Source organism: Podarcis raffonei, chromosome 9, assembly GCF_027172205.1.
Source record: "Podarcis raffonei isolate rPodRaf1 chromosome 9, rPodRaf1.pri, whole genome shotgun sequence".
Classification (NCBI taxonomy): Eukaryota; Metazoa; Chordata; class Lepidosauria; order Squamata; family Lacertidae; genus Podarcis; species Podarcis raffonei.
In genome coordinates this window covers 13,003,420-13,025,095 of record NC_070610.1, presented here as the reverse complement: position 1 = coordinate 13,025,095, position 21,676 = coordinate 13,003,420, and the positions used below count along the sequence as shown (strand labels likewise).

Sequence of the window (21,676 nt, the reverse complement as noted above, 5' to 3'; positions counted from 1 at the left end):
CTCCAGCCGTAGAGGCAATTTTCCTGCTGGCTTGGGAACCTAATTGCCTGTAAATGTTCATTTCTCACTCCTAGAACTTAAAACCAATTGGAGAGGGGATTAATCCAAATTTAACAATGGTGTTCATAAGAAAGGAGGGAAATCCTTCCTGTTTTGAGCCTTAGTTTTACAAAATAAATACCTGCCAGCTGCACATTGTTACAGGCTGCTTGTTAGCAGGTTCATGCCGGAAGCAGCGGCAGACCCAAATCTTGAAAGTCGGCTGAGCTAGATAGCAAGTGTTGCTTTGACGAAGGGACTCCAAGTGGACAAGCAGATTGTAGCCCAGGCTTGGAACCAGGAGGAACCTTGAAAAGAGCTTCAGGATCCTCCAGCCAGCTGGAACAAGTACTGGTTCTACCAAATGTTTGGCTGCTAGAGAAACCCCATTTGATCGCTCTCGCTCTCTGTACAACTTGCTCTTCTTCCAGTACAGCAAGGAACAAGAAAGTCATTAGGCGTCTATCTACAGTATGTGGAGACTCCTTTTAGGCCAAAGATTGTGGAATGGTTCCACGTGGACACAGAACAAATGACAGCATTTTCAAAGCCGGAGAGTTTTATTTTAATCTTTCTTTACTTTTTTCAACCCGTTCAGTTTCTCTATTCCAAGAGGAAAAGGGGGGGGGGGGGAGACTCTGCACTGTTCCTTAAATACTCCCTTAATCTTGGGCATTGCACCACTCTGCTATTTGCATCCCATTCTTTTTGAGAAACACTGGTTTATTCTAAATTAAATGCTTTTGTCTCTTGCATTAATATGAAAAAAGTTGAAACCATTTATTAGTTTGCATAATTTCATTCCTCATAGTGCAGCGGAGGAGAAGGGGGAGGATTACGTTATCTCTTGAATTTGTGGTACTGTTGCTTTTATTGATAGAGTAGCTGACAACGTTATCGACTCAGCACAGCGTTTGTGCTTTTATTGGTAAAATAACAGATAGCCTTATTGTCTCGATTTGTTGTTATAGGAATGACAAAACTGATACAGTGGGAAGAGTGATGAATATGCACCAAACTTATGAATATGAAATTCTGGAATTTTGCTCATCATAAATAAGACATTCCACATTCCAATGTTCATTTCAAGATATATATTTCTTTCTGGTTTTGTCACAGCCTTGATAAGGGCTACAGCTAATGCTGATGAAGTCCTAGCGCAGAAAAAAATAGCCAAGTAGGGAGGGCAGCTTAACGTAAACAAGTTCACACCATGAATGGCCAATGTTTTGCATTGCTTTAAATTATGGAGTGAGGGCTGCCATTTGCATTTTTTATGTAGCATCTAGTTTGGAGCCCAGCTGCGCTAGTGGAAATGTTTGCATTTGAGCTCAGTAGCTTCCGGTGAGCTGGAATGATGCTATCATAGGGAGAGATTGAATTAAGGTCATATATGTGTAAAAGCAAGTACAAGCCTGAAGAAGCAAGCCAAGTTTTTAAACAATGCATGTAGCTATTAAGGTATTAGTAACAGATACACTGCTCCCTAAAAATAAACATTCCTCAACCCCGTGATCTAAAAACTTCAATAATCCAAAGAGCAGCGGGTGATTCAGTGACTACTCACACAGTTGCAAAGCGCGACAGGGGATACAGCAGGTTAAGTGATAATTGAACTTCCGAAACCCAGTCAGTATCCAAATCCATGAAGTAGCCCATTCCCTCTTTTCTTTACTTCCAGTGTCGCCACTCACTGTAACTATGTGTAATCTTATATCTAGTCTTTTGGTGATACAGATTGGGGGGGGGGGTATCAGGTAATGTGATGGCCCCATGTTATAGCTGAATTCTGGTCAATAACACTCTTCCTGGTTTACTTTCTCTCCTTTCTTCTGCTCCTCCAATTCTAATTTTTGATCTGCTGGCTTCCTTAATCATTTAAAGGTCAAGTGGGCTACATTCCATGTCTTACGCTTACAGAGAAGAGATGGCAGACTGATAAAGTGGTGGTACATCCAATGGCATCTAGTTTAGACCTAACTTACAGTCCTACGCATGTTTACTCACAAGTAAGTCTGGTTTCGGTGTTCGGTTGCGCCAGAAGCGGCTAAGTCATGCTGGCCATATGACCCGGAAAAACTGTCTGCGGACAAACGCCGGTTCCCTCGGCCTGTAAAGCGAGATGAGCGCCGCAACCCCAGAGTCGTCTGCGACTAGACTTAACTGTCAGGGGTCCTTTACCTTTTTAAGTCCCCCTTTGCTCTTACTGTGCTTGTAGCAGCAGCCTTCAGTTTCAAAAACATTGGTTTGTTTATCTGAGAGCAGCACAGTTGATGCTACTCATTGCAGAGGCTCTTATGAGTATCAGTTGTGCTTCCTTGTTGGGACTTAATTCTTTGCTATCAAAAACTCTAGGGAGCTTTCCTGTTTGTTTTTGATTGCCACTTGCACAGGTTATAGCATTGCAGCTATATTCATTTAGCTGCTGGTTGAAACCCCATAAATTTGCACTTGCATCTACCGTATTTTTTGCTCAATAAGACTCACTTTTTCCCTCCTAAAAAGTAATGGGAAATGTGTGTGCATCTTATGGAGCGAATGCAGGCTGCACAGCTATCCCAGAAGCCAGAACAGGAAGAGGGATCGCTACTTTCACTGCGCAGCAATCCCTCTTGCTGTTCTGGCTTCTGAGATTCAGAATATTTTTTTTCTTGTTTTCCTCCTCCAAAAACTAGGTGCGTCTTATGGTCTGGTGCGTCTTATAGAGCGAAAAATACGGTGTATATTTTTCAGTTGCAGAAAACAGTCAGTGCCAGTGGTAATGAAGTCTGGCCGTCTGGGTACAAGAGTGCCAACTCCCCTTATCACTTGTGGTATATAATTGCAGGGGGTTGGACTAGATGACCCAGGTACCCTTTCCAGCTCCATGATAACCACCTTTGAACATGGAAGTGCACCACAGTGGATCTACGTATTATTTTTACATGCCAGGTTCCCAACGTCCCGTTGCAACCTAAGCCCTATTCCAGCATTCTTGCAGTGAAGCCCTTCTCCCAGTGGAAGTTAAATGGCTGCATGGGAGAGATCCTTGTACTTGTTAAACCTCCCTGCACAATTTATAGCTTGCACTGGGAATTACAGCAGGCTCTCTGTTGCAGGGCTTTGTCCTCCAGTGTGTGGTGGGAGTGTGGATGCAATGAAGATAGTGTGTCTGGCTCGAGGGGGAAAGCTTTAGCCTGCTCCACCTTAACCTTCCTAGTGTTGCTGGATGCACCCCATAATTTTTCCCATAAAATGAATAGCTGCCATTCTCTTTCACGGGGGACATGGATACTATGAAGACACTGAGAGTGTTCACTCAGCAGGGGGTGGGGCTGTAGGGTGATAGAAAAAATTAAAATCCAGTTTCAAAGGTTTGGTCCAGTTTGACCAAGAAAGAGACAGAACCCAGCATAGGGCTGCGATTATCAGGCTTCAGCTGTAAAATGAAATAAGTCTAGTCTTACGATTCTGCTATGTAAAGTTCTTCTTGGCTTTTTGTTTCTTTCTCTCACTAGGACTCATTTTTCATTTTTATCAGTTCTGGAGGCTCTCAGAAATTAAGACTCCTTTCATAAGTTCAGGTGTTTCTTTAAAGCTTTTCTTTTAAGGATTCCCTCGCATCCTTCTGCAAAAGGCAAAGAACACTGTAATGTCGGGGGGAAACCCCAAATGTTACATTTTAAGACTCTTTTACGTTAAAAATGTGTTTGATAAATCATTCAACCGTGCAAATTTTCAGTGGTCATGGAAACAACCTCTTTTTGAAGGAAAAAACAATCTTTTGGTAGTGGAGGCTAATTTTATGCACAGGGCATTTTATATAATTCACCAGAAGTTTTTTTTAAGTCAAGAGCTCTCAAGAATGTATTTTAATAAATCGGGTGGAAATCATGTTTTTTAAAAACCTTAAATAAATAAATTGCTTTATAAAATTCTGCTGCTGGTTAATAATTTCCTTTAAAAATGTGTATTCTATTTATTTGCAGGCCTTGCTTTCATTGCAACCCTGTCATCAAGTAATATATATATTTTGTCAATTGTAATAAAGACATTTCCTAATATATTTATCTATATTTTGTGTTGCTTTTACTTCATTTTTATAACATGACTGTGACTCACTTGGTCTTAAACTCTGGTGCATGGCAGCTGCTGGTGTACTTTGAAGTGCTTTGTACAACTTCATTACAACTTCTTTGTACGTGCTTTGTACAACTTCATTACAACTTCATTACAACTTCTTTGACATTTATTCTACATGCTGAAGCATCAACCCAATTTTTAGTTGCCCTCAGCTCTCACTTGGTATATAGTTTGACTGCAGGATTCTGGCCACAAAAGATCCAGGCAATAGTGGGGTTTTAATTCAGAACCTATCCAAGCATTCTCACATATTTAGAATAATGTGGTGGTTCTGTTAAAAAATATATAGAAAGAAATGTAAGCCACAATCGCTTAGAACAAAGTTTAAGAAGCGGTGTCAGGTTATGTGTGTATTTGTCAGATCATTGGTCAAATGTTTTAAGAGATAAACACGTACAGCAGTACATTCTAAAGTTCATATTTTTCCCAGTTTGCTTGTCCTTGAATTTGTCACTGGAAAAACTCGTTGATTTTTTTTTAAAAAAAACACAAACCTAGATTTTGCCCTCTGAACGCTTGTCAGAAACCTTTTTTCAGAACTGCAAAAACAAAACAACTTTTGGAATGAAAAAATGTATTTTGCTCTATTTTATTAGTTCAGTACTCTCAACAGCTGCACAAAACTACATTGCTGTGCTTCTGTGGCATAGTTCATGGCATCTTTGTCACTCTTGAAAACATGCAGAAAGAGATCCCCCTTCATTTATCAACATTGCACAAACAGCATTACACAATTTAACCAGAAGTGATTCAAATCACACTTTTCCAAATATTTATTCAGTGACGAAGAAAAAGTCAGGAATGTTTTTGGAAACACTTGCTTCAAATATAAACAGTGTGACACAGCTACAAGACTGTGGATAACTCAAACCAGCTAAGAAGCTTAAAAAGAGTTAGGAAGTAAAACCTGCAAATATAAGCAGAATAAAATAATGGATCTGAAGTTTTAAAATAGAAATAACACACAAACTCCTACCTGAGCTCTGGGGGGGAAAGCTGTTATCACTCTCTGCCAGCCCATCCTGAAACAGTTGAAAGTGAAGTATTTTCTTTATGCGTTTCAGGTACATAGGAAAACGGAGCACACCATCTTAGTTGGAGACATTTATTTTTACCGTTTGTTCCTCCAGCTTTCTTGTTCTTGATATTTCCCCCCTAAGAGATATGGCACACAATAAGCAGGCTTGCTCAAGATTTCAGTAGCGAAGCGTACAGTCCTCCTTACTATATCAAGGATAAACTTTAGAGCTGGCGGGGGGGGGGGGAGCAAGCCTGAACCTTTAAATCATAACGCCGCTACTTTTTATTATTAATCTGCTTACGGAACGGAGCGCTACGACAGAGCAAAAGGCGTATCTTACACTTTCTCAAAAGAACCAGAAGGCTTTCCTACGGTTTAGCAGCAATGCCATGCGAGCTGCTGCTTGCCTCTTTGGTCGTGAGCATTTTCTTCCTCTTCTCCTTAACCTCGGGGAAATGCCTTTCCCACAGGTTTTTGGTGCCCGTTCCGACGACACAGCAAGCCAGGCGCTTGCCCGCGTTGCCGTTCTCCAAACTGGCCCTGTTGTTCCCTTTCCCCAGGTCGTCTTCTTGCTCGTGGATCACAACCGATCTCCCTATAATGCTGTATGGGCCAAACAGGGTGGCCACGAGATTGGCCTTATATTTTTTAATCTTGCCTTCCTTAGAGTAGAAGTTCCCAAAGTCCCCAGGGTGACGAGGGTGGTTTTCCTTGAAGGGATTGTAGTGTCCGCCTGCAGAGTCGCAGCCGTCGCTGAGGTCTCCGTACTGGTGGATATGAATCGCTCTCCCGGATAAGTTGGCGCCTGCCGGAAAGCCATCCAAGTTGAAAATAGCCTCCAATTTCCCATTTGGGTAGGCCTGCCTGAACAAAACGTGTCCTGTAACCTGCGGCTTGTCCGCACCTACTTTAGGGCTGGGTTTCACCAAGCAGGAGGCATAAGCAGTCCGGTTGGAGGCCACGATATCCTCGTACAGCTGCGGATAGAGCAAACTCAGCCACAGGTCGTTGACTTTTTTCTGCATGTCCAGGAGTGCGTTTTCTTCATTTGGCTGTGCATCAGTTGCACATAGGGCCACGCCGGTGGCGAGAAACAGCAGCAAGAACATGGCGGAGTTACGCGGAACCTGCAAAGGGCTACGAAAATAATGCAGAGAAAAGTGGCGTCAACGGCTTTGTAAGAGCACCAACACCAAAGGAAAAAAATTAATAGCATTTTATAACATTGTGCTGAGGAGGGCAACCAAGATGGTTAAGGGTCTGGAAACCAAGCCTTATGAGAAATGGTGGAGGGAATTGGCCATGTTTAGCGTGGTAAAGAGGAGACATGATGGCCATCTTCAGATATCTAAATGGCTGTCACATGGAAGATGGAGCAAGCTTGTTTTCCCTTGCTCTGGAGCAGGGGTAGGCAACCTAAAGCCCGGGGCCGGATGCTGCCCAATTGCCTTCTCTCTTTTTTAAACATAATTTTTATTGAGTTTTCCATATAACATTTCACTTTCATTGCATAAATCCATAACTTACAGTATTGCTCAAAGAGCATCGACCTCCTTCCCTCCCTCCTTCTGACTTCCACATATCTTTATCAAATCCTTTGCATCTCTATAACCACTTCTTTTCTGCATGTCCTGGACTGCAGCGGGTGGCGCTGTGGGTTAAAGCCTCAGTGCCTAGGACTTGCCGATCGAAAGGTCGGCGGTTCGAATCCCCGCGTCGGGGTGCGCTCCCGTTGTTCGGTCCCAGCGCCTGCCAACCTAGCAGTTTGAAAGCACCCTCGGGTGCAAGTAGATAAATAGGGACCGCTTACTAGCAGGAAGGTAAACGGCGTTTCCATGTGCTGCGCTGGCTCGCCAGATGCAGCTTGTCACGCTGGCCACATGACCCGGAAGTGTCTGTGGACAGCGCTGGCTCCCGGCCTCTAGAGTGAGATGAGCGCACAACCCTAGAGTCTGGCAAGACTGGCCTGTATGGGCAGGGGTACCTTTACCTTTACCTTTAACCACTTCTTTACCTTATATTAACTTTTAACATTCACCCTCTTATATGTAAATTAGCTCCTTAATTTCACATTACCAAACATTTCATGTTAAAGCTGCAAACGTTTTCAGATGTTTACAATTTTCTTTCAAATAAATTATAAATTTGTTCCAGTCCTTTTGAAACAATTCATTGCGCAGATTTCGTATCTTTCCCGTCAACTTTGCCAGTTCTACCATCTTTATCTGCCAATCTTCCAGGGTGGGAAGTTATTGCTGCTTCCATCTTTGGGCCAGAAGACTTCTTTCAGCCGTTGTGGCATACATAAACAAATTTACATCTGTGTTGTTTTTTTAATTTCCTCGCCAGTTAATCCCAATAGAAATGCCTCTGTTTTTTTACTGAAATTATACTTAAATACCTTTTTTAATTCATTATATATGATATCCCAGAAGGCCTTCACCCTGGTACAGGACCACCACATATGGAGAAAGTAGTGCCCAATTGCCTTCTCAATCCGGCCTGCGGACGGTCCGGGAATCAGCGTGTTTTTACATGAGTAGAATGTGTCCTTTTATTTAAAATGCATCTCTGGGTTATTTGTGGGGCATAGGAATTCATTCATTTATTCCCCCCCCCCAAATTTAGTCTGGCCCACCACATGGTTTGAGGGACGGCGGACCGGCCCACAGCTGAAAAACGTTGCTGACCCCTGCTCTGGAGGATAGGACTCAAACCAAGAGTCTGAAGAAGTGTGCATGCACACGAAAGCTCATACCAATAACAAACTTAGTTGGTCTCTAAGGTGCTGCTCTAAGGTGGGACGTGGGTGGCGCTGTGGCTTAAACCACAGAGCCTAGGACTTGCCAATCAGAAAATTGGCAGTTCGAATCCCCGCAACGGGGTGAGCTCTCGTTGCTCGGTCCCTGCTCCTGCCAACCTAGCAGTTCGAAAGCACCTCAAAGTGCAAGTAGATAAATAGGTACCACTCCGTCAGGAAGGTAAATGGCGTTTCTGTGCGCTGTTCCGGTTTGCCAGCAGCAGCTTAGTCATGCTGGCCACATGACCCAGAAGCTGTACGCTGGCTCCCTCGGCCAATAAAGCGAGATGAGAGCCGCAACCCCAGAGTCGGCCACAACTGGACCTAATGGTCAGGGGTCCCTTTACCTTTAAGGTGCTACTGGAAGGAATTTTTTAGTTTTGTTTTGACAATGGAATCAAACTGCAAGAAAGGACTAAACATTAGGAGGAATTTTCTGAGTAGAGCTGTTTGACAGTGGAACAGACTCCCACAAGAGTGGAAGTTTGGAGGTTTTTAAGCAGAAATTAGTTGGCCATCAGTCACGTAGAATCTAGTTGAGATTCCTGCATTGCAAAGGGTTGGGATTAGATGATCCTTAGAGTCCCTTCCAACTCTACCATTCTATGGTTCTATGAAACTATTTCACACATGCGATCTCAATCCTTAGAAGGCTATTACTCAGGTGATGTTACCACTCCTCCACTGGGGTAAAGGAGACTGCACCTTGTTTAGGGACACCTAGACCAGGGGTCAGCAAACATTTTCAGCAGGGGGCCGGTCCACTGTCCCTCAGACCTTGTGGGGGGCCAAACTATATTGGGGGGGGGGTGAATGAACAAATTCCTATGCCCCACAAATAACCCAGAGATGCATTTTAAATAAAAGCACATATTCTACTCATGTAAAAACACCAGGTAGGCCCCACAAATAACCCAGAGATGCATTTTAAATAAAAGGACACATTCTACTCATGTAAAAACATGCTGATTCCCGGACTGTTCGCGGGCCGGATTTAGAAGGCGATTGGGCCGGATCCGGCCCCCGAGCCTTAGTTTTCCTACCCATGACCTAGACAATAATATTAATGACTGAGGTGAGATTTGAACTTGGAAGACTTTCTGGTTCACAGCTCAGCATTTTAGAGCTGTCTTTGGGAGATCTCAAGAATGTCATGTTTATGTTACAGGAACAGGGTGTTCTGGTTTTTAAACAGGGGTGAGGTATTTAAAAAACCCCAATTGTTTCTCAAATTCAGATCCCTCAGCCCCACAGCAGAAAACATATTAGGTGGCTACGTTATGCCCATATCGTTTCTGAGGTAATAACAAAAGTATTCATTAGACCCAATCTCCATTCTTCCCTCATCTTGCCTGATTGGATCCTTCACCACCTCTCTATAGCAGTTTAGTTACAGGATATATTTGGTTGTAAAATTTATCACCACCTGATTGATTCCTGCATTGCAGGGGGGGTTGGACTAGATGACCCTCGGGACCCAATCCAACGCTACAATTCTATGATTCTCTGACATGGAACTAGCAATGTCCCATATATAAATATTTTAAACACACACACACACACACACACACACACAAGCCCTCTTGAATATGGCTTTGAAAATATCACAGCACTGGATCACCCCTTTTCCTCAGCATTCCCCAAAACGGCATTGGTTTTCCCAAAAGTTGAAAAAAAGAAGTCAAGACTTTCCCAGTGGGATTTAATACACAGTGAAGACAGACAAACAGACTAAGTGCAAATGAAGTAGTCTGATCATGTGTTTGCTGCCTTCAAAGCTACTTGCCTTTATAGGCAGAGAATATATGTTCGTTACACTAACGCTGTGTTCATGTTATCGGCTTAAAATACAGCTGGAACTCTCTTTTTCTCGATTCAGATTGAAGCTGGTTTTGGTGGGGAAACTCATAAAAACTCAGTGTTTCATAAGAAATGATAGAATAGAGTCTGAATCGAATGCAAACTGCTTCCCAAACCAGTGGTGGATGGGAGTGTGTACACAGCCTAAGAATGCATGTCTGTTTTCATCCTCAGCCGGTTCTAAAAGTAATTGCAATCATCCTACCTTCAGCGCAGGATTCCTTCTGCAAAGATTTGTTTTCCCAAAACACTTTCCAGTTGGGTGCAGTCTCTTTGTGCAAAGGGTGACAAGCAAGCAAGCCAGGCAGCTGTTGAGTTAGTGCTTCTGAGCTCTGCTTGTTTGTGTAAAAGTTAGGTAATAGTAGCTCAGGGGAGTGGTTAGGAGAAAAAATGAGGAGAGGAGGGGGAAATGTCTAAAATCCATCTAGAGGCAAAGCCTGCAGATTATTCAAAGAAAAAGAAACGCTTTAAAATTAATATTTCATTGCTTCATGCACTAGAGGAAATAAGCTTCAACTTGAAGTGACAGAGGAAAAATATTTAAAGAAGGCTTTGTTTAGTCAATTTGCTGATGAGTTCATACAGAATCTGTCAACTAGGCGGCAATATTTTTCCTGTTGTTAAGCCTCCTTGGAATCCGCTTTTAAGACGCGTCTTAGCAATGAAACTTGATTTACCTATCCAAATTGCTGTAATTATAAAAAATCAACCAAAGTAACTAGGTTTTGAAAGCTTTATGTGATAACTTTTCTTGTTGGGGAGGAGGCTTGTGTTATCATTTGAAGAGACAATTTTGAACACTGGGGGGGGTTGGTCTAGAAACTAAAACTTCGCCTCTCCATTGGTGGTTCTTGGGAGAGTTGTCTTAATGCCAAAACCGCTCAGAGCTGACAAGCCAGATTGCAGTAAATTTATGGAGATTTGATGTCCCAGCACAAAAAAAGGGTAATAGATTCTGTACACTGACACGTCATGGTTTGCAAAATTCTTGGGCTGGGAAACACCTATGAATGATTGGCTCGGCTGCCTGCCATTCACGGACAGTTGTCAGTCATAGATCTGCAGCTACTGGCTGGACTGCTCTCTCCCCCTTTTAGGGTAAAGGTAAAGGGACCCCTGACCATCAGGTCCAGTCGTGGCCGACTCTGGGGTTGCGGCGCTCATCTCGCTTTATTGGCCGAGGGAGCCGGTGTACAGCTTCCGGGTCATGTGGCCAGCATGACTAAGCCGCTTCTGGCGAACCAGAGCAGCGCACGGAAACGCCGTTTACCTTCCCGCCAGTGCGGTACCTATTTATCTACTTGCACTTTGAGGTGCTTTCGAACTGCTAGGTTGGCAGGAGCAGGGACCGAGCAATGGGAACTCTCCATCGCGGGGATTTGAACCGCCGACCTTCTGATCAGCAAGTCCTAGGCTCTGTGGTTTAACCCACAGCGCCACCTGCGTCCCTCCTTTTTAGGGTAACTGCTTGCTATTGAGTGGGGTCAGATTCTGTTCCTGCCATTGACAGAGCTGCCTGGATGCTAGAGAGTTGCATCCAAGGAAGGAGTCAGGACCAGAAAGTAGCAGACCAAGGGATCAGGGACCTCTGGTGTGTCTGAGCTAGGAAAGAAGGATTAGGAATCCTCCAGAAGGTTCAAGAGAAGAAGAGGGAGAGAACAGAAGGGAGAAGAATGAAGGGAGAGAAGACGGAATAGGTGCTAGTTCCAAAAGTATTGGAAAGGGAATCAGTTACCCACTAGAGGAGAGTGGATATGTAAGCTTTCAGAATACCGTATTTTTCGCACCATAGGACGCACCGGACAATAGGACGCACCTTGTTTTAGAGGGGGGAGAACAAGGGGGAAAAATTCTTCTGCTCTCTGCCCAGCGCCCCTTCTGCGAAGTGGCAGGAGGCGCTGCGCAGAGAGTGGGAGAATTTTCCCCCTCTTGTTTTCCCGCTCTAAAACAAGGTGCCGTTTAAGGTGTGTTCAGGCGGCTACCTTGGAAGCCTGGAGAGCGAGAGGGGTTGGTGCACACCGACCCCTCTCGCTCTCCAGGCTTCAGGTTCCTTTCGACCTGCTCTTTGGGGCTGGCGGGGGGAAGCCCACCACCAGCCCCAAAGAGCAGGTCAGGGAGCAGTGGAAAGGCGTAGCGGAGAGGCTGCTGCCATAGTCGCGCGTCGCCTCTCCAGCCGGGAGAGGGTCGCGGGGGGCTGCCTTAGCCCCGCGCGCGCTCTCCCGGCTGGAGAGGCGACGCACGGCTATGGAGGCTCCTGCCATAGCCGCACGTCACCTCTCCAGCCGGGAGAGGGTTGCGGGGCTATGGCGTCTTCGCTCCATAGGACGCACACACATTTCCCCTTCATTTTTGAAGGGGGAAAAGTGCGTCCTATAGAGCGAAAAATATGGTACTTAGAATTAGCCAGACTGACAGACATAATAAGACAAAAACCAAAAAGTGAAGTAAAAAAAGAATGGGAGTGCCTAAATGAATATCTTAAAAGTCAAGGTCCGAGGAAAGAAATCTGGCTGAGTCAGGAATAACCTTGTGAAGTGAAAGGATAAGAAAGAGGGATTTATATTTAGATGTTAGGATAGAGATGATAAGGAAAACGGGAAGACACAATAAAGGAGGTTCTGTGGGATTGGTGGAAGTCAATGTTTGTTTTTCTTTTTAGTGTTTATATTATTAACTTGTAAGATATGGATTTGTGGGGTTTTTTGGGGGGGGTTGAATGTTAGTTTTTGTGTTTTGTGTATTGTTATTTTTCGATATCTTTCGTATTGTTGTTGGGTGGAAAAATACTAATAAAATTTATATATTAAAAGAAAAGAAAAGCAGGTGCTCAGAAGTAAGGAATACATACTAAAATAACCATTCATTTATACTTAAGAGAGCCATTCGTAAATGATAGCAGGTGAATTTTTAAGGCCACTGCTCCACCTATTCTTTTTGTTCACCAACATTCTGCTCCACTGTAAAGAACTGCTTAACTCTCCTTGCTAACGTTCCTCTGTGTTATTTTTTCCTTCTGGTCCTCAGTACCTATGTGAGAGTTTCCATCTCTCGAAGCAGCAAATCCCTTTTTCTAGAGTGCATCTCCCTCCCTAAATACTGTAATGGTTTCTCCATCACGCACATTCAGCATCTATTTTAATTTGAGGTTTCGCATAAACTCCCCTCCGCATGCATATAGTCTTTCAAGTATTTTGTGACTGCTTTTCTCTTGTAGCAGATTGCCTTGTTTCTTATTTGGGTTCCATTAGATACTGTCAGGCCTTCAGAACATGTAGCCTCTCTCTCTTCCCTCGCTTCCATGGCTCCTTTTAAATGTAAAAACTAGACATGTTAAGCACAAGTACACAATTAATCTGGCATCTGATCAGATGTTTGGAAGCTGTGGCTGGATGGTTACGTGGGAGCCGGTTGAAGTTAAATCCTTCGAAGACAGAGGTCCTTTGGCTGGGTCGGGATTGGGGGGGGGCAACTCCCATCTCTTGCGGGGGCACAATTAGTGTCAGCACCGTCCGTTAACAGTTTGGGTGTAATCTTCGACACCTCTCTTTCCATGGAGGTGCTATAACAAAGGCAGCATTTTTCATCTCCGCCAAGCTAAGCAGTTGGCTCCTTACCTCTCTCGCCCTGACCTAGCCACTGTGATCCACGCGACGGTCACCTCCAGACTGGATTATTGTAACTCGCTCTGCATGGGGCTGCCCTTGAGACTGACCCAGAAACTCCAGCGGGTGCAGAATGCCGCAGCGAGACTCCTTACGGGGTCCTCGCTGTGGGATCACATTCACCCAGTGCTATACCAGCTGCACTGGCTCCCGGTGGGGTACAGGATCAGGTTTAAGGTGCTGGTTTTAACCTTTAAAGCCCTATACGGCCTAGGACCCTCATACCTACGGGACCGTCTCTCCTGGTATGTCCCACGGAGGACCTTACAGTCTGCAAACAAAAACATCTTGGAGGTCCTTGGCCACAGAGAGGTTAGGCTGGCCTCAACCAGAGCCAGGGCTTTTTCAGCTGTGGCTCCGATCTGGTGGAACACTCTGTCACAAGAGACTAGAGCCCTGCAGGACTTGACATCTTTCCGCAGGGCCTGCAAGACAGAGCTGTTCCACCAGGCCTTTTGCCAAGGCACAGCCTGACCCCCTCCTTTGGTAATTTCTTCACAGAACTCTAGCCCAATGGTTGCCATCAATTTGATTTGAAATGATTTTATAATGAATTGATTTTAGAATGCTGTATTATTTTACTGTTGTTAGTTGCTCTGAGCCCAGCTTCGGCTGGGGAGGGCAGGATATAAATAAAATTTTATTGTTTATTATTATTATTATTATTATTATTATTATTATTATTATTTAGTTTGGCTGCATTGCAATGTGCTGTGTGTGGTGGCAAAGTGAGGAACTGTGTGAGCGGTGCATCAATCTTTGCAGATGCTTGTAAAACATATGCGAGTGCATATCTACATAGGGTTGCCACATTTCAAAAAGTGAAAATCCAGACACAAACGTTTGCCCAGCTTTTTGGGGCAAAGTTTTTGAGCTTTGAAGTTTTTGAGCTACAGTGGTACCTCGGGTTAAGTACTTAATTCGTTCCCGAGGTCCATTCTTAACCTGAAACTGTTCTTAACCTGAAGCACCAGCTAATGGGGCCTCCCACTGCCGCCGCGCTGCCGGAGCACGATTTCTGTTCTCATCCTGAAGCAAAGTTCTTAACCCGAGGTACTATTTCTGGGTTAGTGGAGTCTGTAACCTGAAGCATATGTAACCCGAGGTACCACTGTATTTCTAAGGAAATTCTCCCTAATCTACACTGTCGTCATGGGCTGCCAATACGTCTGGATTTTCCCAGACATTCTAGCAATTTTCTCCCAGACGCCGTTGCCAATGACTGAATCCTGGCTATGTCCAGGAAATTCTGGCCGTATGGCAACCCTATCAGAATGTGAACAGGGAATGTACCGTAGAGTAAAGGCATCTGTGGATTTTTTAGGGTCTTCACTTAGCATTTATGTTGGTGCTTAAAATGCTTGCTCAATAGCCCTCGCAACAATACCTTGTAAGACGGGTGAAGCGGGCAGAGAGACAGAAACCTGTTTGGAATGGAAGACTTTCTAGTTCACATTCATTTCAAATGGAAAAAGTCTGAGCAGTCCAGTTCAAAACATTCTTGAAATTCCTCTGCCTGGTAAGGTAAATCTAGGAATGGGCTTCATTAACTACAAACCCCAAACTTTGAGATCCACTCCAAACCTTTTGTAGGGTTTTCAACTATGCAACACTACAAAAGATTTGCAGGGCACCCCAGATTTTGATAGTTCGTAGATCATGGTGGCTCTAATATTTCCCTAGTCTACAGCCGAGTGCAAGTGAAGTTCAGTGTAAGATCAGATTGACTTGAACTTCTATATCAGGGAAGAAACTGTCACAGCCCCAAAATTATATTAGGAAAACTTTGGTTTTGTCGTAATTTTTGTTGTTGTTTAGTTGTTTAGTCATGTCCGACTCTTCGTGACCCCATGGACCAGAGCACGCCAGGCACTTCTGTCTTCCACTGCCTCCCGCAGTTTGGTCAAACTCATGCTGGTAGCTTCGAGAACACTGTCCAACCATCTCGTCCTCTGTTGTCCCCTTCTCCTTGTGCCCTCCATCTTTCCCAACATCAGGGTCTTTTCCAGGGAGTCTTCTCTTCTCATGAGGTGGCCAAAGTATTGGAGTCTCAGTTTCACGATCTGTCCTTCCAGTGAGCACTCAGGGCTGATTTCCTTAAGAATGAATAGGTTTAATCTTCTTGCAGTCCATGGGACTCTCAAGAGTCTCCTCCAGCACCATAATTCAAAAGCATCAATTCTTCGGCGATCAGCCTTCTTTATGGTCCAGCTCTCACTTCCATACATCACTACCGGGAAAACCATAGCTTGAGCTATACGGACCTTTGTTGGCAAGGTGATATCTCTACTTTTTAAGATGCTGTCTAGGTTTGTCATTGCTTTTCTCCCAAGAAGCAAAAAATACGAAAAGAGATCAAAATTATCTCAACTTTCTAAGGGTAGGCTCATGTTTTTAGCAGGCAGCGATAAAGCATGTTTGCTATTGTTATGCAGTGCTATTTTTCTAGAAAAAGATGTGCTGTGACTCACCCTTGTTCTCTTAGAATGGCAATGGTGCCCAACTGGGAGGTGCCGGAATTGAGTTCCAGCTGGAAAAAAACCCCTTGTGTGTATCCTAAAGATGTGGTGGTAAAGCAGCAGTGACTGACCTTTTAGGTGCAGCTGTGTAATGTCCAGAACAGCTCGAATTCATTTGAAAAAAAAATCCCAAATTTGGTGATTCAAATTGCACCCCTCCAATACTTAAAAACAACCCCTAATTTTGCTTCGACATCAGTAGGGTCTGAAACATCAGTGACTAACTAGAAAAGAGTCATTGGGCTTGTTGGTAGATGAAAAACAACATGTGCAGAAGCTAAGAAAATGTCAAAGTGCTTGCTATGGATTACGATGCCTGGTATTTCCTGTAACACCCTTATAAAACTCTCTGTTCATGCTTCTGGTTTCTCCATCTCAAAACAGATGCATATCATAGATATTGAATATGTCCGTGGAATCAGTGCCCAAAAGGCAACATGCCATGCACCTTCCCACAGTGCCTACAGCTGCAGGGACTCACCTGTCTTTCTCCTAGCCAATTTGCATGCGAAAGTAATTGTATTAGTTCCTATCTGGGTAGGTGAACTGTGACACAACTTCCAGTAACTTTGAGTAACCACCAGTCGCTAAATGCCCTTAAGCAAGAACCTCCAGTTATCAAGCTATAGATATCTAGAGGCAGTGAGGCATTTAACTCAACCCAAAATCATGCTTTCTTTCTTTCTCTTTCTTTCTTTCTTTCTTTCTTTCTTTCTTTCTTTCTTTCGAATTTGCATTTTATTTATTTGTTAACATTCTTATCTTACAGCGGTAAACATTGTCATATTACATTACAGGACTTACTATAATATAATTTCCAACATGTATACAAAAATTATACACCAATTTTATATACCTAGAAAGAAAATGAAACAAAAAAAGAACGAACAAAGAAAAAAACCAAAAACAATTTCCCCCCCTTATCATATACATGCCAACACACTAGACTTCCTGTCTTTCCCGTTGTATATTTATTTTTTACAAATGAATGTACTCCTATTATTGTAATATTACATATTATCTAATACATTCCTATATCAATATGTGCTCTTAGTCTTATTTCTCAACTCAGTCTCACTCCAATGTCAATCAAATGCTAGCATAGATAGTGAACCTTTACTGTATTTTTTTACATGTTTTATATCTATCACACTTTTCCATAAATTTTTGTATTGAATTGCCTCTCAGGGTATTTGTCAACTGCGCCATTTCAGCAAATTCTTGTAGCTTGTATGCTTTCGATAATATTTTTCATCTGCGGTGATTGAAAGACCAGTGAGTGGGTGGGGAGGCAGGTGAGGAAGGGGTCCTGAGCGAGATGAACAGAGTAACTGTTACTGCTGTTACAGTGGTAGCTCTGGTTACGAACTTAATTCATTCTGGAGGTCCATCCTTAAGCTGAAACCGTTCCTACCCTGAGGTACCCATTTCTCTAATGGGGCCTCTGGCGCGCGATTTCCGTTTGCATCCTGGAGCAAAGTTTGCAACCAGGAGCAGCTACTTCCAGGTTAGCAGAGCTCGTAACCTGAAGCGTTCATAAACAGAGGTACCACTGTATAAGAATTTTAAGGTTTAAATATAGAATAAATATTCATTAATGCGGGTGGAGCTGTGGGTTAAACCACAGAGCCTAGGACTTGCTGATCAGAAGGTCAGCGGTTCGAATCCCAGTGACGAGGTGAGCTCCCGTTGCTCGGTCCCTGCTCCTGCCAACCTAGCAGTTTGAAAGCACGTCAAAGTGCAAGTAGATAAATAGGTACCGCTCCGGCGGGAAGGTAAACAGCGTTTCCGTGCACTGCTCTGGTTCACCAGAAGCGGCTTAGTCATGCTGGCCACATGACCCAGAAGCTGTACACCGGCTCCCTCGGCCAGTAAAGCGAGATGAGCGCCGCAACCCCAGAGTCAGTCACGACTGGACCTAATGGTCAGGGGTCCCTTTACCTTTACCTTTAAGGAAAAGTGGGACATTCCAGGATCAAATCAGAAACCGGGATGGCTTCTGTAAATCCAGGACTGTCACTGGAAAATACTGACACTTGGAGGTGTGTAAGTGGTGTGCTGAAAACACTATAAAATAATTATCAATATAGGGAAGCTTTTAATGTTTGATGGACTATTGTATTTTGGTGCTCTGTTGGAAGCCGCCCAGGGCTTTTAATATGCATATTTTAATATGCAGGTAAAATTCAGCCAAATTTACAAACAGATATGCATAACTGTGCTATATGTCCGGACTAGGCCTCACTTCACCGGATGAATGAAACACATATAGCATACAGAATGAGAGAGAGAAATTATTGCAAACAGTAGGTCCCCCAAACTCTGGAATGCAAGGGCAACGCTCTGTGACATTCTGTCGATGATTAACTTATTGTTATCTCACATCCATCACATTCCTAACCCTTTTGCTTCCCTTTGAAGTTTATGTCCCTTCAATTCAGCCTTTACCCATTAGAGAAATACTGGACTGCCCTTTCTCACAAAGTAATTTTGGTGATAGCTGCTGTACCAATTGGTTGCTGTTAACGTTTTTCTCTCTCCCCCTTTCATCTCTGCTCAGCTATGTGTGTGATGTTTTATCGCATAAAATTAGAGAGTAGTAGTCAAGACTGCATAGATCAGTGTAAAGTTTACATACGCTTCAGGTTACAGACTCCGCTAACCCAGACATAGTACTTCAGGTTAAGAACTTTGCTTCAGGATGAAAACAGAAATTGTGCTCCAGTGGCGCGGTGGCAGCAGGAGGCCCCATTAGCTAAAGTGGTGCTTCAGGTTAAGAACAGTTTCAGGTTAAGTACGGACCTCTGGAATGAATTAAGTACTTAACCTGAGGTACCACTGTACATCTTTCATGAATTACCTGATCGCATGGAAAGGGAACCTCTCCCTGCCTGCCCTCGCCCAGTGGCAGTCGTGCCCATCAGTTCCGCATTAACAGACAATTGCCCTGAGATGCCTCACCTGACATCTTCCTGACGTTCCTCACTCTCTGCTTTGGGCAAGGAGAAAGCCAGGGCAGCCCACCATTAGTTTGCCCCCAGTGTAGCACAGTGCCTTGCTGTTTCTTGCCAGAGAGAGAGAACAATAGGTGCACTATTTACACTCGAACGGCAGGATCTAAATGCTCTAGTGGGAAGAAAATAAACAAGGAAATCCTTGTTCCAGTCCTCAAATCTGCCACATGCTGCAAATGCTTCTACAGAGCAAGTCCCAACAGGAATATAGGAAGCTGCCATATCTGATTCAGGACTGAGTCAAACTCAGTATTTGTCAACAGTGAGTGGCTCTCCTGGGTTCCAGGCACCAGTCTCTCCTGGCCCTGTGTGGAGATGCCACGATCTGGGATCTGGGCCCTGTTGCATGCACTGCTTCCCAAAGTGGTGAAAAGTTCCAAGGGGCAGTTCTTACCTCGCTTTGATGTTCTTTAAAAGGATGGATTAGTAGAGTCTTTTATTATTATTATTTTTTTAAATACATCTTTATTGGTTTAAAATACAATCTTACAATAAAGGTAATACACACACACACACACACACACACTGTATTTTTCGCTCTATAAGACGCACCTTTTCCCCTCCAAAAATTAAGGGGAAATGTGTGTGTGTCTTATGGAGCGAATGCAGGCTCCATGGCTTCAGGGATAGTCGCCCGAAGCCTCCGGAGCACAGCGGTAACTCCCGCTGCGCTCCGGAGGCTTTGCGTTGCTTTCGCTGAAGCCAGGAGAGCAAGAGGGATCGGTGCGCACCGATCCCTCTTGCTCAACTGGCTTCGCTTCGCTGGAGAGGCGCTGCGCAGCTTTCCCTCTCTGCTCAGCACCCCTTCAGAGAAGCGGGAGGAGAAATGGAAGGGGCTCAGTTTCTCCTCCCGCTTTGCTGAAGGGGCGTTGCGCAGAGAGGGAGAGATATTTTTTTTCTTGTTCTCCCCCTCTAAAACTAGGTGCGTCTTATGGTCGGGTGCGTCCTAGAGAGCGAAAAATACGGTATATATATTATTATTGCTATTTTTAAAAAGAAAAAAAGGAGGAAATTGTGGTTGTGACCTTGATATACAGCCACCCACAACTGAACCCACAGTCCCATTTCCTGGACTTCCTACATCTGTTTTCAAATGGACATACTGCGGGGTGATGCAGAATTAATCTGCAACGAGCTTTCCCCTGCCCCCTAGAATGAAACCAGCTTCTTAAGAAGTGTTTTTTCAGGGGCAAAAAAATAACAAAATATATAAATGCAGTAAATCTAGATTGCATGCAGACCACATAGAAAAAAACACCTCTCCATTGATTCCAGACTAAAAAGGTGTGTTTTTTGTATGTAAAAAGGTAAAGGTACCCCTGCCCAAAAGGGCCAGTCTTGCCAGACTCTAGGGTTGTGCGCTCATCTCACTCTAAAGGCCGGGAGCCAGCGCTGTCCGCAGACACTTCCGGGTCACGTGGCCAGCGTGACAAGCTGCATCTGGCGAGCCAGCGCAGCACACGGAACGCCGTTTACCTTCCCGCTGGTAAGCGGTCCCTATTTATCTACTTGCACCCGGAGGTGCTTTCGAACTGCTAGGTTGGCAGGCTCTGGGACCGAGCGACGGGAGCGCACCCCGCCGCGGGGATTCGAACCGCCGACCATGCGATCGGCAAGTCCTAGGCGCTGAGGTTTTACCCACAGCGCCACCTGCGTCCCTTTTTTTGTATGTAGCCTCAGACAAATGTGCACATTAATGTCTGAAGAAACTTTCAACGGGAGTTCTGCTATCAGAACAATATTCACTAGATATATCTTGAAGGCAATTATGCAGTAAGAAAGGGGCATTGTTCCCAGTGTGGAAGAAAACAAATTTTCATAGCAAAGTGGCTTCCCACCTTTTTAAACACTATTCACTCTAATGTGTTGATGTTGCAAGCATAATTTAAACCCTGGGAGACTAATGAAGTTTAGCAGTATGCGTTAATTATTTTTTGTTGTCTTGGTTAACGCAAGGTCCTAAATCCTATTTACAGCCTGAAACTTCAGAGGGTCCAGACCTCTCATGCAACTTTAACATCTTTCGGCTTCACGTGGCTTTTGCAAAGCCTTGGAACGTTTATTTAACCCCCCCCCCCCCCCCGTGGCGTCCGCTTTTTTTTTTTTTTTTAGATCCAATGTGCAAAGATTCTAAACTGAAGAAATTGCACGTAGCTGATTTTTTAAACTTTTAAATAACATAACCAACCTTTGGAAAGGCACTGACGGATACATTAGATTTTTATGGGCAGTTCAGTAATTGCATCTGTGTCACACTGTCTCAGTTGGCGCAAGAGCTGAAAACTTGCTGCGTGCCCCCTTCCTCTCTTTCGCTGAAATGAGATCTGCAGGAGTTCAGGGCTGCTTTGTTATAGCACCCAGCCTTTTGAATTCCCTGCTCAGACCAGAGGCCTTTCTCCTTGGGATAGTAGGCACTGAACTGCCCAAAAAAGATGGGAGAGTATTTTTGTATGCCACAACAGCTGCTAGGATTTTACTAGCCAGAAAATGGAAAACACAAGAATTACCAACAGTAAAAGAATGGCAGATGAAGATGATGGAATTTATGGAGCTGGCTGATCTCACCGGGAAAATCCGCGACCAGAAAGAAGAGGACTACCAAGAAGACTGAAAGAAATTTAAAGACTATTTGAACAAAT

General features: G+C 44.1%; 1 protein-coding gene across 2 annotated transcripts; it reads right to left on the bottom strand.

Annotated features, from left to right (window-relative positions):
• Nucleotides 1-4,734: 4,734 nt before the first annotated feature.
• On the bottom strand, nt 4,735-19,032 carry SOD3 (superoxide dismutase 3). Of its 2 annotated transcripts, XM_053402873.1 has the most exons (3): nt 18,985-19,032; nt 10,048-10,279; nt 4,735-6,319 (listed from the first exon to the last, which is right to left on the bottom strand). In XM_053402873.1, exon 3 carries the CDS (start codon nt 6,289-6,291, stop codon nt 5,551-5,553), a length of 741 nt encoding a protein of 246 aa, XP_053258848.1. In that variant the 5' UTR covers nt 6,292-6,319; nt 10,048-10,279; nt 18,985-19,032; the 3' UTR covers nt 4,735-5,550. The 2 variants fall into 2 exon arrangements, with proteins under 2 accessions (XP_053258848.1, XP_053258849.1); XM_053402874.1 differs by lacking the exon at nt 18,985-19,032 and having other exon boundaries at nt 10,048-10,339.
• Between the last annotated feature and the right edge of the window lie 2,644 nt (nt 19,033-21,676).

Bases quoted from the DNA above. Each gene is read 5' to 3' on its own strand.
- SOD3 (XM_053402873.1), bottom strand. From the start codon at position 6,291: ATGTTCTTGCTGCTGTTTCTCGCCACCGGCGTGGCCCTATGTGCAACT.